At 58.8% G+C, this 12,607-nt stretch overlaps 1 protein-coding gene across 12 annotated transcripts in view; it reads left to right on the top strand.

Annotated features, from left to right (window-relative positions):
• WNK2 (WNK lysine deficient protein kinase 2) overlaps positions 1-12,607 on the top strand; it is a 124,087-nt gene that overhangs the window by 45,236 nt on the left and 66,244 nt on the right. For all 12 annotated transcript variants that reach the window (XM_036302385.1, XM_036302387.1, XM_036302388.1 and 9 more), the window contains exons 3-7: positions 4,215-4,387; positions 4,608-4,828; positions 6,662-6,819; positions 8,945-9,033; positions 10,455-10,674. In XM_036302385.1, coding sequence (XP_036158278.1) covers positions 4,215-4,387; positions 4,608-4,828; positions 6,662-6,819; positions 8,945-9,033; positions 10,455-10,674 — 861 coding nt within the window. The remainder of the gene's footprint in view (positions 1-4,214; positions 4,388-4,607; positions 4,829-6,661; positions 6,820-8,944; positions 9,034-10,454; positions 10,675-12,607) is intronic.

The raw sequence follows: 12,607 nt of genomic DNA, 5'->3' as shown, positions 1-12,607 counted from the left end.
GATCGCGATCCGCCCGCTCCATCCCACTGCCCGCTGGGCCTGCCATGTGTGGTGGGCAGCAGGGCGGGGCGGCGCGGCAGAGGGCCTGCCATCTGCGACCCAGTGTGGGATCCGGTCCTGCCATCTGCCACCTGGGGAGCCGGCCTAAGCCAGCAGGTGGTTATCTCCCGAGGGGTCCCAGACTGTGAGAGGGCACAGGTCCGGCTGAGGGACACCCCCCACCCCACCCCCGCCAATGCACAAATTTTTGTGCACCGGGCCTCTAATATATGTGTGTGTGTGTGTGTGTGTGTGTGTGTGTGTGTGTATTCATTCATTCCTTGGTTAATCTCTCCCTGCCCACCCTTCCCTCTGAGATTCATCAGTCTGTTCCATGTTTCCATGCCTCTAGTTCTATTTTATTCATCAGTTTATTTTGTTCATTAGATTCCTTATTTGTTTATTTTGATTTTTAGATTCAATTATTGAGAGCTATGTATTTATTGCCATTTTATTGTTCATATTTTTACCTCTTCTTTATCCTTTTTTCTTTCTCCTCCCCCTCCTCCTCCTCCTCCCCTCCTCCTCCTCCTCCTCCTCCTTCTCCTCCTTCTCTTCCTCTCCCCCTTCATCCCCCCCCCCAACTTTGCCCTTTCCACATTTCATGTAATACTGGTTTGGTAGTGATGAACTCATTTAGCTTTTTTTGTCTGTAAAGCTCTTTATCTGACTTTCAGTTCTAAATGATAGCTTTGCTGGGCAGAATAATCTTGATTGTAAGTCCTTGCTTTTAATATTTCTTGCCACTCCCTTCTGGCCTGCAAAGTTTCTGTTGAGAAGTCAGATGACAGTCTTATGGGAGCTCCCTTGTAGGTAACTAACTGCTTTTCTCTTGCTGCTTTTAAGATTCTCTTTTTGTCTTTAAACCTTGACATTTTAATTATGATGCATCTTGGTCCATACCCTTCTTTGGGTTCCTCTTGTTTGTGACTCTCAGTGCTTTCTGGACTTGTAAGTCTATTTCTTTCACCAGGTAGGGGAAGTTTTCTGTCATTATTTCTTCAAATAGGTTTTCAATATCTTGCTCTCTCTCTTCTCCTTCTGCCCCCCCCCCCCCCCCATGAGAATGTTGGTACGTTTGAAGTTGTCTCAGAGGCGTCTTACACTATCTTCATATTTTTGGATTATTTTTTCTCTTTTTGCTCTTCTGATTGGGTGATTTTTGCTTCCTCATATTCCAATTGTTGATTTGATTCTTGGAATCCTCTACTCTGCTGTTGAATCCCTGTAAATTATTTTTTTTATTTCAGTTAGTGGATGCTTAATTTCTGACTGGTCCTTTTTCATGTCTTTGACATTCTCACTAAGGTCCTTGAAAGTCTCACTAAGCCCCTTGAAGCTCTCTTTGAGTCCTTTGAAGCTCTCATCAAGATCCTTGAGTAACCTTATAATCATGGTTTTGAACTCTGTATCCAGTAGTTTGCTTGCTTCCCTTTCATTCATTTGTAACACGTTTCTTTGTCTCCACATTTTGGCTGCTTCCCTGTGTTTATTTTTATGTATTAGGTAGAGTTGCTATATCTACTAGAATTGGTAGGGTGGCCTTGTATAGTAGATGTCTTGTAGGGCCTAGTGTTCAGCCTCCCCAGTCACCTGAGCTGGGCACTCTAGGTGCACCCCTGTGTGGGCTTAGTGTACAGTCTTGTAGTTGAACCTCTATTGCTGTTGGCCTGAAGGTCACTTGGCTGTGAGGACCAGTTGGGGCTACAGTGGAAGAGTGGCTGTGTAGGAGGCACCCCTGTGGAGCAGGACTTGCTTCACTGGGGCTTTGGTGCTCACTGAGTCTGCCTTTTGAGTGTGTCACTTGTGGATGTGTAGAGTTGTAGTCTGGTTTGGTCTGATGTTGTCTACCTGGTGCACTGGCTCTAGGGCCTCCCAGGAGGTGCTAAGTCAGCCACTGCCTGGGGCCACCCAGCAATAGATACAGAGAGGTCTGCAGAGGCTGCTACTTGTATTGGGCTTATAAGTGCCCATGTGAGGCCCAGCTGTGGAGCAAGGCAGGCTGGTGCTAGTGCTGAGTCTTGAGCCTCTTACTGATATGTTTGGGGTATGCTGACACCAGCTACTGCTTGTTTGAGAGATTTTAGCAAAGTCTGAAGCCTGAGCCATGATAGGCCATTCATATGGGAAAACCACTGCAAACAGCTTGGGTGGGGCTGCAAATTGGATGGGGCAGGGTCTCAGAATCACCAGGGCGGAGTGAACAGTGTGTTCCAGCTAGTGAAAACTCAGATATGGTTGCCAGTCAGCTCTGTGACACAGGAGGTCCCAGCACAGGAACAATAACCCTTGTGAGCTCCCTGATCTGGGAGAAAGCTGCCCCTGAGTTCCTGCTCCAATACCAGACAGTCTGGTTCCTCTCCGTATGTCCCTGGGTCCCCCCAAGCCACCTGGTGCTGGAGCTCAGAAGGTGTGATTCCATGTAAGTCCGTGCGCCTTGTCCTTTAAGAGGAACACCTGGGTCTCCAGCAGCCTCTGTGTCACTCAGCAACAATCCCTGCTGGTTTTTACAGCCCAGAGTTACGGGAACTTCTCTTCTCAGCTCTGGAACACTGGGCTGGGACCCCTTGCTCCACATGGGAGGCCTTTGCAGCTGAGATCTCCCTCCTGATTTAAAAAACACCACAGGTGGGTGCTGGACCAGCCTGTTCCACGTCTCCGCCCCTCCTACCAGCCTCAATGTGCTTTCTTCTTTACTTCTCTAGTTGTAGGGCTTCCATCCAACCCAATTTCAGGCAGTTCTGAATGATGTGGTTCTGTCTTTTAGTTGTAATTTTGATGTGGTTGTGGGAGGTGGCGGGTACCTGCGCCACCATCTTGGTTCTCCGGGAATTTTGATTGCTCCTTTTTCAGTAGAAACTTGCTCTCATTTATGTGTGTCAGCCTCTTGGACCTTCAAGCACATGAGCTAGATGTTCTCGAAGTTGTCTTTGTTTTCTCCTGGTATTCCTTTGCTCTTGGGTGCTCATGCCAGCTGGGCCCACTTGGCATGGCGAGGCTGATGGGGGTTTGTGGGATGGGGCTGGTTTGTGGGGAAGGGTGCCAAATGCTCAGAGCACTACTTGGGATAGAATCCCGTAACCCAGTGACCTCTATGTGACCCCAGCCCCTCCCCGCCTCCTCTCTGGATTTGTTGGAATCTTTATACCTTTGGGCTCTTTTGGAAATATCCCCGGAGTCCAGGCCTGTGTTTCCTTTCAGCTTTGATTTCTCCAAATACACCTCTTCTGCTTCCTGCAACTCCTCAAAGCTCCCCGTTCACTTACAGCTGTGTTCCTGTTTCCTGGGGCTCCTTCTGTGGGAGGGTCGGGTGTTTGCTGCCAGGCTCTGTGGGCTCTCTGGACTGCGACAGAGGTGACATTGGGGGCCATGTGCTCAGGATGTGGGAGAAGCGTGCTGGGGCCTGCGGAGGTGAGGTTGATCTGTGAGGCGAAGTTAGACGCAGGAGGCTGCTGGGACGGACGAGGCAGGGCCTGGGTGTGGCAGGCGCGGGGTCAGGTGTGGCCTTTGGGTGGGGTGCTGGAGTGTGTCCCATGTGCTGAGGGTGTGGGTGCAGCGTGTGTGCCTGTGCCAGCGCCGACGTGGGCGTGGCTGGGACCCTGGCCTTCCGCCTCTGCCGTTGGCTCTGGTCTCTCCTGGTTTCTGGTTGTGATGCTGTCTGTGGGCATGAACCGGCCTCAGAGTCCCATGTCAGTGCTTCCCTTCAGCAGCGCTGGATCCCAGGTGCACCAGGAGGCACCCTCGGTGTGCGCAGGGAGGGGAGCACGGGCACTGCAGCGGCTGGAGGTTGCTCTGGCTCTGGAGATCTTTTTCTTTTTTAACCCTCACCCAAGGATATGCTGTTCATTGAATCTAGGGAGAGAGAGAAACATCCATCAGTTGCCTCTGTGTGTGCCCCCACTGGAGATTGAACCCGCAACCCGGGTATGTGCCTTCACCCAGGAATTGAACTTTGACCCTTCAGTGCCCTGGACAACACTAACCAACCGAGTCACACCCACCAGGGCAGAGCGCTTTCTGATGAGCTAGGGGCTCCTCCTCAGGGTGGGCTCCCCCCTCCCCCTCCCCCTCCTTTGTGCTCCCTGAGCAGGAGGAATGAGGGAGTGACCCCCTGGGATCAGCAGGCTCTGTGCAAGGCCGTGCCCTGTCCCGCTCAGCTGTGCCTGTCTCTCTAGGACCGGAAGCTCACCAAGCTCGAGCGGCAGCGGTTCAAGGAGGAGGCTGAGATGCTCAAGGGCCTGCAGCACCCCAACATCGTGCGCTTCTATGACTTCTGGGAGTCCAGCGCCAAGGGGAAGCGGTGCATCGTGCTGGTGACGGAGCTGATGACCTCCGGGACGCTGAAGACGTGAGTGTGTCGCCTGCCTGGCCGCCTGGCCCACCGGGGCCTCAGGGTGGGCTCGGCCCAGGGTGCGGGGCCCACAGCAGCCGGTGGTCCTGCCTGGTGTTTGGTCAGCACTCCTGCCTCACCGGGTGCCCTGTTGGGTGACAAATGCATGGCCCGCCGCAGTGGGAAGCCCTTTCACACATGAGTAGCCAGTGACCGGCAGCCCCGCCCCCCCTTGCAGGTACCTGAAGCGGTTCAAGGTGATGAAGCCCAAGGTGCTGCGCAGCTGGTGCCGGCAGATCCTGAAGGGGCTGCTGTTCCTGCACACCCGGACACCCCCCATCATCCACCGGGACCTCAAGTGTGACAACATCTTCATCACTGGGCCCACCGGCTCCGTCAAGATCGGCGACCTGGGCCTGGCAACCCTCAAGAGAGCGTCCTTTGCCAAGAGTGTGATAGGTGAGCTCAGCTCTCCCAGGCCCTGCCACCACCTCTCCCCCCTCTTCCCCTCAGCCAAGCTGTGGCCTCCCGGGCCTGCGTGGGGCTGTGGGTCAGGTGGTGGGGCTGGCTCCTGTGGGCTGTGGCGCTCAGGAGCAGGAAGGCGGCCTGATCGACAGAGCGGTTCAGGGACTCCGGCTGGTGAGGCTGGAGCGCCCTCTGCAGGTGGGGAGCCGAGGTATTTGGGCCTGGAGTGAACAGGTGTCTGGGTGGGCGGGGTCTGGGGCTTCATTGTGGATGTGGCTTACTGGCTGTGCTGGCCTCTGCCTTTCTCTTCCTCCTCTGAGAGCCACTCCGCAGCCTTTCTGGGCAGAGCCCTCAGAGGAAGAGAGAGGGAGAGAAAGAAATATTGGTTGACTGCCCCCTGCACGCCCCCTGCTGGGGATCAAGCCTGCAGCCCCAGGCATTGCCCTGACTGGGAATCAAACCTGCGACCTTCTGGTTCATGAGATGATGCTCAACCACTGAGCCACAGCAGCTGGGGCCCTGGCTGCAGTCAGGGGAGACAGGTGCGTCTGGCCTCTGAGTGTGGCCAGAGTGGGGTCCTGGCTAGCAGGGGGTGCTCTTTGTCCACAGGGTCTAGGCCTCAGGCAATGGGCCCTCCTGGCTTTGCCAAGAGAGAGCTTGGAGGGGCTTTGGGGCAGCTCTTTATGGGGTTCAAGACATCTGGAACACACTAACGTGCTGCAGGGCTTGCCGGCTCCCAGTGGGGCTCCATGAGACACCACAGAGATAGCTGTGTAAATCCTCAGCTGAGGACATGTTTCCACTGCTTTGAGAAAGAGGGAGAGATAGAAACATCAATGATGAGAGAGAATCATTGGTTGGCTGCCGCCTGCACTCCCCCAACCCAGGCATGTGCCCTGACCAGGAATCGAACCCGTGACCTTTCAGTGCACGGGATGGTGCTCAACCATTGAGCCACGCAGACCAGGGCTGCGGTATAAACATTTTGAAGACAACCCTCCTCCCGCCATTTGCTTTCTAACACAACAGCTAGTTCATGGTATTTTGCATCTGTTTTTTAAAAAACTTGGACCTTCAGAAAACCTTCCATAGTCACTGGAGAAGTTAAAAAGTAGCCTCACTGAAGAGGATGCCCCTTTGTGTTTAGCTTGACAGATGCTCAGTTGGACTTGTTCTCACAAAAGGAGTGTGATTATTAGAGCAAAAATTTGTTACAGAAAAACTAAAAAAACCTAGACCAGTGTCACTAAGGAAAACCGCTGTCACAGCTGCCAGATGAGTCCCGTCTGTGCTCATGGCCGCGCACCGTGAGGTCAGCGTGTGCACACGTGTGTATTTTGTGTACTTTACTCTGCCTGTGGTAAGTCTTCACGGCCTTAATTCAGAGTGAACATCATTTTAAAACCTTGTGTCTTGGAACGCATGAACGGTCTCCACCTGGTACCTGCCAGCCAGTGCCCGTGCCGTGCCCTCCTGGTCTGCTGCCCACGCTCTGCCGTGCGATGGGCCTGTCTGGGGATATTGGGGCTCTTCGGGGTTTTTGCCATCTCAGCTGTTCTGTGGTGGCCACGGGTGTTGTCTGCTCCAGTTCCCTGGGCTTGCGGAGGGGAGTGCGGGCTGTGCTCTGCCCTGAGAGGCACCCAGCGTTTCCCCGCTCTGTGGGCGGGTCCAGCCAGAATCAGGAGGGTCCTGGGTGGGCTTTCGGGAACCTCTGTCTACAGAACAGTCCTGTTTGAGTCAGGGTTCCGGGACCTGCTGCCCGGCATGTGGATGGGGCGGGGCTCTGGGCCTCTGACCGCTGACCCTGCCCCTGTTGCCCCGGCACAGGCACCCCCGAGTTCATGGCGCCCGAGATGTACGAGGAGCACTACGACGAGTCGGTGGACGTGTACGCCTTCGGCATGTGCATGCTGGAGATGGCCACGTCGGAGTACCCCTACTCGGAGTGCCAGAACGCCGCACAGATCTACCGCAAGGTCACCTGTGTGAGTGCGCGGCGAGGCCTTCGGGAAGCCCAGCGCTGTGAGAGGAAGGGCCGCGCCTCCTCCGATGGGGAAGGCGGAGGTGCTCCGGCTCCAGCTGCAGGTGGAGCCGCAGCAGCAGTGATGCAAGTGCTGCAGGCAGTGCCCAGGGCTGCCAGGGCCTTAGCGCTGCAAGGCTGGAGCCCCTCCTCTGGGCCATGCCAGGGGCCGCGGGAGTGTGTGTCCCCAGGATTTAATCAGACAGACCACGGTTCTTCCCTGCAGCCGTTCTGCCTGGGGGAGCGCAGCGGGCATGGCTGTTCCGGGCCCTAGTCTGTCCCTGTCTGCGCCTGCAGCACTGGGCAGGCTCCCCCAGACAGAGCACTCCCTTCTGTAGGCTCCTGGCTTCTGCAGAGGAGCCTGGTTCTTGCCACCCCAGGCACCAGCCCACTGCACACTCCCGAGCCAGCCTGGGGTTCGCTGGCTCTCGCCTTTGGTTCTCAGTTCTGAGTTAGCGGTCACGTGTGAGCTCTGAGCCCCTCCTGCGTGCTGCTCGGGCTTCGGGCTTCGAGGAGGAGAGCAGGGCTCTGGTTGGAGGCCCCGCGGTGGGTCAGGACCCACAGTTGGGTGCAGCTCCCTGTGCTGCTGGCAGGAAAGGCTGTGGGCAGTTCCTCCAGGATGGCGGGGCCTGAGAGATACAGGTCCACGGCGGGGCCTTGGTGTTGGCTCTGGGTGTGGGAGGAGCCGCCTGGAGACCCTTGTTCTGGTCCACCTGCTGGCCTGGGGAGATGGGCTGAGCCCCGAGGGCGTGCTCCTCGGCCACCTGGTTCTCCCAGCAGCCCCAGTGCCCTGTTAGGCCCCAGAAACAAGCCATGGCCAGGTCCCTAGGCGCCTGTGGTACCCATGTTGGTTTGGAAAGCAAGGCACAGCGTGTTCCTGACCCTCAGTGTGTCCTCGGGCCAGTGACACCTGTGCTCCTGCCGTCAGCTCACTCCTTGTGCACCCACACTCGGCCCAGGCTCTGGGGGGGAGCACTGTGCCCTCGGCTTTCAGCTCCCCTGGCTCCATGCAACGAGCCCAGACATGGCCCCTCCAGAGCCGTGCCTTGTTCTTCTGGCACAGTCTTCACCGGCTTGGGGGCTCCGGTTTCTCAGATGTAAGTGGCAGTGTGCCCACCTGCCTGTGATGGTTCCTCAGACCCGCCCACAGGGTCCTCTCTTCCTCCCGGCAGCGGGAAGCCTCTTGCTCTGTGGCTTCGGGGAGAGGCACAGCTCTTGCCTCCACGGGGAGCCCTCTCCGCTCCTGAAGCCCAGGGTCCCGTATCAGACTCTCGCCCGCGTCAGACACAGCACGACTCCCATTGGCTACGGGTGTGGTCCTGGGGGTCAGGGTTTGGTGGGTGCAGTGGGGCCTCACCTGGACTGCGGAGTTGTGGGACATTTTCTGGCCTGTCCCCCCTCATGGTGGGAAAATGCACTCCCCATTCTATACATGAAAAAGGATATCAGGACAGGCCTGGGAGGGGGTCTGATGGCTGAGCCCTCAGTGTGTTTAAATGTTTAACCACCGATGTCCCTCAGGCAACCCCTCACTCCCGCAGATGACAGAGAAACCCTGCGGTCTGGCCCCGCACCTGCAATACTGTGCGCTTTTGCCGCACCGTGGCCAGGCTGCACGGTGACTGCCCACTGGGGCTCTGGTCCGTGTGGATGCTTGGCACACCCTGGCACCCCTGCCTAAAGGTCATCTGGCCTGGTTGCTGCCACAGAACTGGATGGTGGAACTGAATAGCACAGTCGTTTACAAAAGCCTTGAGCTACGAGCCTGGGAAATCAACCCTCAGTGGGCCAGGGTCTCGGCGGCCCTGCGTCAGCCGCAGTAGCGCCCCTGAGCAAGCGTGTGGGAGAAAGGCTGGCCTGGGAGGGGCCTTTCCTCCTTCAGCCTCCCAGACCCTCGGGCAGATCCACCAGCCCCCGCCTCCTCCATTCACCAAAGTGGATGAGGGTCCTCACTTCCTTCCCCAGCTCACGCCCACCGGTCCCCACCCGAAGCCGGTGCACTTCCTGCCTGGTCTTCGGGGTTAGTGTGAGGAGAGTGGGGGCCCTGGAGAGCCCAGTTCCATGTTAGGTGACGCTGCTCATCTCTGCAGGGCATCAAGCCAGCCAGCTTTGAGAAAGTGCACGATCCTGAAATCAAGGAGATTATTGGGGAGTGCATCTGCAAAAACAAGGAGGAGAGGTGAGTTCCCAGCGGCACTGGACCCGCTGAAATCTTTCCAGCTGGCCTGCAGAGAGCTTCAGCCACAGGCGCCAGCCTGCTGCAGTCAGTGGGACACACTGGAATACACCCCTTGACCTTGGGGACTGTCCCGAAGCCCTCTTTCCATCTGCTGGGAGCTTCCGGCCCACCAGGGGGTTCCTGGGGCCTCGCTCTGCCCCTTGCCTTTTCTCTGTGTGTTCTCTGGTGGATCTGTCTGTTGCGGCTTGCAGGATGCCCCCGTGCCCGGCCTCCCTCTGCGGCTCATCTTGCCCACTCCCCTGAACTCCAGGCTGCACATCCCATGCATCTCTGTCTGATCCATCCAAATCTCCTGCAGCTTATTGTGTTCGAGTTCGGAGGCCGCCAACCGCCCACCTCCTCAGGTGGTCTCAGGTCTCCCTCAGCTGCTCAGCAGGAAACGAGGCTGTGCTTTGAGCTTTCCTCCTTCCCCTCTTTCAGTTCCTCCCTCCCTCCCCCTGCGCCCCCCTCCTCTGCCTTCCCCCTGCCCTTCCTTTCCTGCCCATCTTTCCCCTCCTGTCCTCCTCCTCTTCCTCAGCCCTCGCCTCCCAGCCCCATGTTCAGTCACTGTGCCCAGGGTTGGTCACTGCCGTTCTCCACAGCCACCATCTCTGGGGCAGGGCCCTGTCCTGGTCCCTGGGCACTTCTCCCCCGCAGGTTGTCCTGTTTTGTTCGTTAAGGAGAAATACTAAAAAGTGTGAGCTATAACCCCTATCAGAACAGTGCAGGAACACACATAGGGTGGGAGAATCCTCGCACAGACCCTGTGAGACCAGGACGCCAGCGCCCGCCAGGACCTCGCCCGGTCCCCTGCGTGTGCCGGCCCCGCAGGGCTGGGCCCTGGAGCTCGCAGCCGTGGTGACCAGAGTTGACTCTGGTGGAGGCTGTGTTGGGACAGTGCATGGATCCATTCCTGCCGGACAGCAGCTAGTGTTTGGAATGCTGGGGGGAGGGAGGGGGGCAAAGTGGTTACCATGGCAACTCCCAGCCGCTGCGCCTGCCCTGTCCTGAGGAGCTTCCAGAAAACCCTGAATATGGTTCCAGATCCAGGTCCCATTCAGTCCTATGGAGCCAGGTGTCTGACGCCCGGCGCCTGCCCCACAGCGGCCCGTGTCCGCACCGCAGAGCCTGGCTGACCGGCCCTCCCTGGGCTCCTGGGCTCTCACCCTGGGCATGCCTTCTCTTTATCATCAGAGAAGAGCCTCAAATGCTGCCCGGTGAGATGTGTCAGGAGCCATCTTGTCCCCCCAGGAGGCAGGGTGTGCACTGGTAAGCTGCTCCGTGCCCCCTGGAGGCAGAGCAGTCAAGCAGGTGGTCCAGACAGTCCAGAGAGCGGGTGGCCTCCGCCCCAGCAGGTGTGCCCTCAGCTGCTCCCTCCCCAGGTACGAGATCAAGGACCTGCTCAGCCATGCCTTCTTCGCGGAGGACACGGGCGTGAGGGTGGAGCTGGCTGAGGAGGACCACGGCCGGAAGTCCACCATTGCCCTGAGGCTCTGGGTAGAGGACCCCAAGAAACTGAAGGGCAAACCCAAGGACAATGGGGCCATAGAGTTTACCTTCGACCTGGAGAAGGAGACGCCGGACGATGTGGCGCAGGAGATGGTAAAGTGACACTCACTGCGGTGGGCTGTGGAGAGTGGCGGTGGGTGGTGGTGGGCAGTGGACGGTGGTGGTGGAGGGTGGCGGTGGGCGTGGGTGGGCAGTGGAGGGTGGTGGTGGGCGTTGGGTGGGCTGTGGAATCGTGGGGCATAGCCTTGAGAGTCTGTGGTTTCCAAAGGTTGGAACAGAGCCAGAAGGGTGTTGCCGTGGGAGGCGTCTGGAACGAGGGCGTGTTGTGTGTGGCCGTGAGGGACAGCGTGGGTTGGATACCCCGCTGCCCAGATGCGGGACGTGGCTCAGAAACGGGGTGTCAGGAAAGGCCCCACTCTGACCGGCTTCTTCTGACTTTGCATAAATGTGGGCCTTAGAGTTTGGCCTTTACGTTGTGTTTTGAGCCGCATTTGGCCCAGGAGGCTGGCAGGAGCAGGCGGGGGTGTGCTCAGGGTCGCGGAGAGAGGAAAGGTACCGTGAGAAACTGATGAGACCGGCTTTTCCTGGAGAAACTGGCAGAAGTGAGAGCCAGCAGGGTCCCTGCAGAGGGCGAGCCCGCCTTCCCTTTAAATGACCGTGACTGAATATAGCGCATCTATCAGAAGTGCCCACAGGGTACAACCAACAGGTGCTGCCCAGCTGGACTCGCCAGTGCGGGGGGTTTAGGAGGAGGAGTGGCCGGGCAGGGTTGGTCCGGAAGAGGTGCAGCTTCCCGCTGGGTCCAGGCCCTGCTCCCAGGAGGAGCCAGGCTGGTTGTGCAGGCGAGTGCGGGAGCCACGGCCGAGGGCGGTCGGTGGGCTCACGGGGCCCAGGCACGTGGTGAGGTGAGGGTGCAGCAGGCCAGCGGGAGACGGAGTCACGGCCAGTCATGGCCCCACCTTCCACCGGGTGCGGCCTGTGCCTGGCAGCGCTCGCATTTGCAGTGGGTGTGACGTCCTGGTGGCCTGGCTCCCAGGTCAGGACCAGCCTGCCCCTTCCCAGCGGCCAGTCACGGGCAGACACGTGTTGCGCACGGATTGGATGGGTCTGTAGCGCCCTGCCGGGAGGCTGGCCCACGTGGCATGCTGGGGACTGCTGCGCGTTTACTGAGCGTCGCACCTGCACAGTCCCCTGCACGGTGCCCTGTGATGCGCCACGCGTCCCCCTTCACGCTGATGGCCCCTTTCCGCGCTCTGCTGAAATTTAAAGCACGGATAAGTGACATGCAAGGCGGCGCGCAGGCCAGCAGCCTGAGGCGGCGTTAGGGTGTGGGTCGTGTGCAGTGTCCTGGAGGGACCTCGGGCCGGGGACCTGGCCAGCAGCGCACACTGACCAGGGGGCAGGAAGGAGGCCCTCCGAGGAGATGAGGTGCCCTGGGACAGCCTTGGGGGACGGTGCTTCTGGGCTCTGAGGGTGGGGCCAGGGCCAGGGACGCAGGAGGCACAGGCGGCCAGCGGTGCGCCCGCCCTCTCTGCGGCAGCCTGGGCACCAGGGCGCCTTCCTGCCCAGAGGGATTCACTTCGGGGGCCAAGCCAGGTCCAGTGTCCAGTGCCTGGGCCACAGGGGCGCCTCCCGGTGCTGCCTGCCCCTCAGCCTACAGCCTCCTCCTCCTGCTCAGGGGTCTGGATCCAGCTGCCCTTTGGGTCTGCCCACCTCCCTGGAGGGCTCTTCCCCCCGATGCTGCTCTCCTGCAGCCCAGCCGCCCCCCCAAGGCCCGACTCGCCCATCCCTGGCACTCGCTGAACTGGCAGCAGGTCCCAGTGGAGGCCCTGGACCAGTGTTTCTCCTGCCCCCCCCCCCCCCCCACCGTCTCCTTGTGGAGCACTTTCCCTGCAGCGCAGTGTCCACGCAGCAGGCACGTCCTGTGCTCAGTTCCAGGCAAAACCAGAACAGCGTGTCCCCACTGCTCTGCGTGGCGCGCGGGCCGGACTGGGTGGAGCGGCCGTGCTGACCGAGCGCTGCCTGC

The sequence above is a fragment of the Myotis myotis genome, unplaced genomic scaffold, assembly GCF_014108235.1.
Source record: "Myotis myotis isolate mMyoMyo1 unplaced genomic scaffold, mMyoMyo1.p scaffold_m19_p_31, whole genome shotgun sequence".
Classification (NCBI taxonomy): domain Eukaryota; kingdom Metazoa; phylum Chordata; class Mammalia; order Chiroptera; family Vespertilionidae; genus Myotis; species Myotis myotis.
Note: the sequence above shows the minus strand (reverse complement) of the source record. Positions and strands in the feature narration are given on the sequence as shown.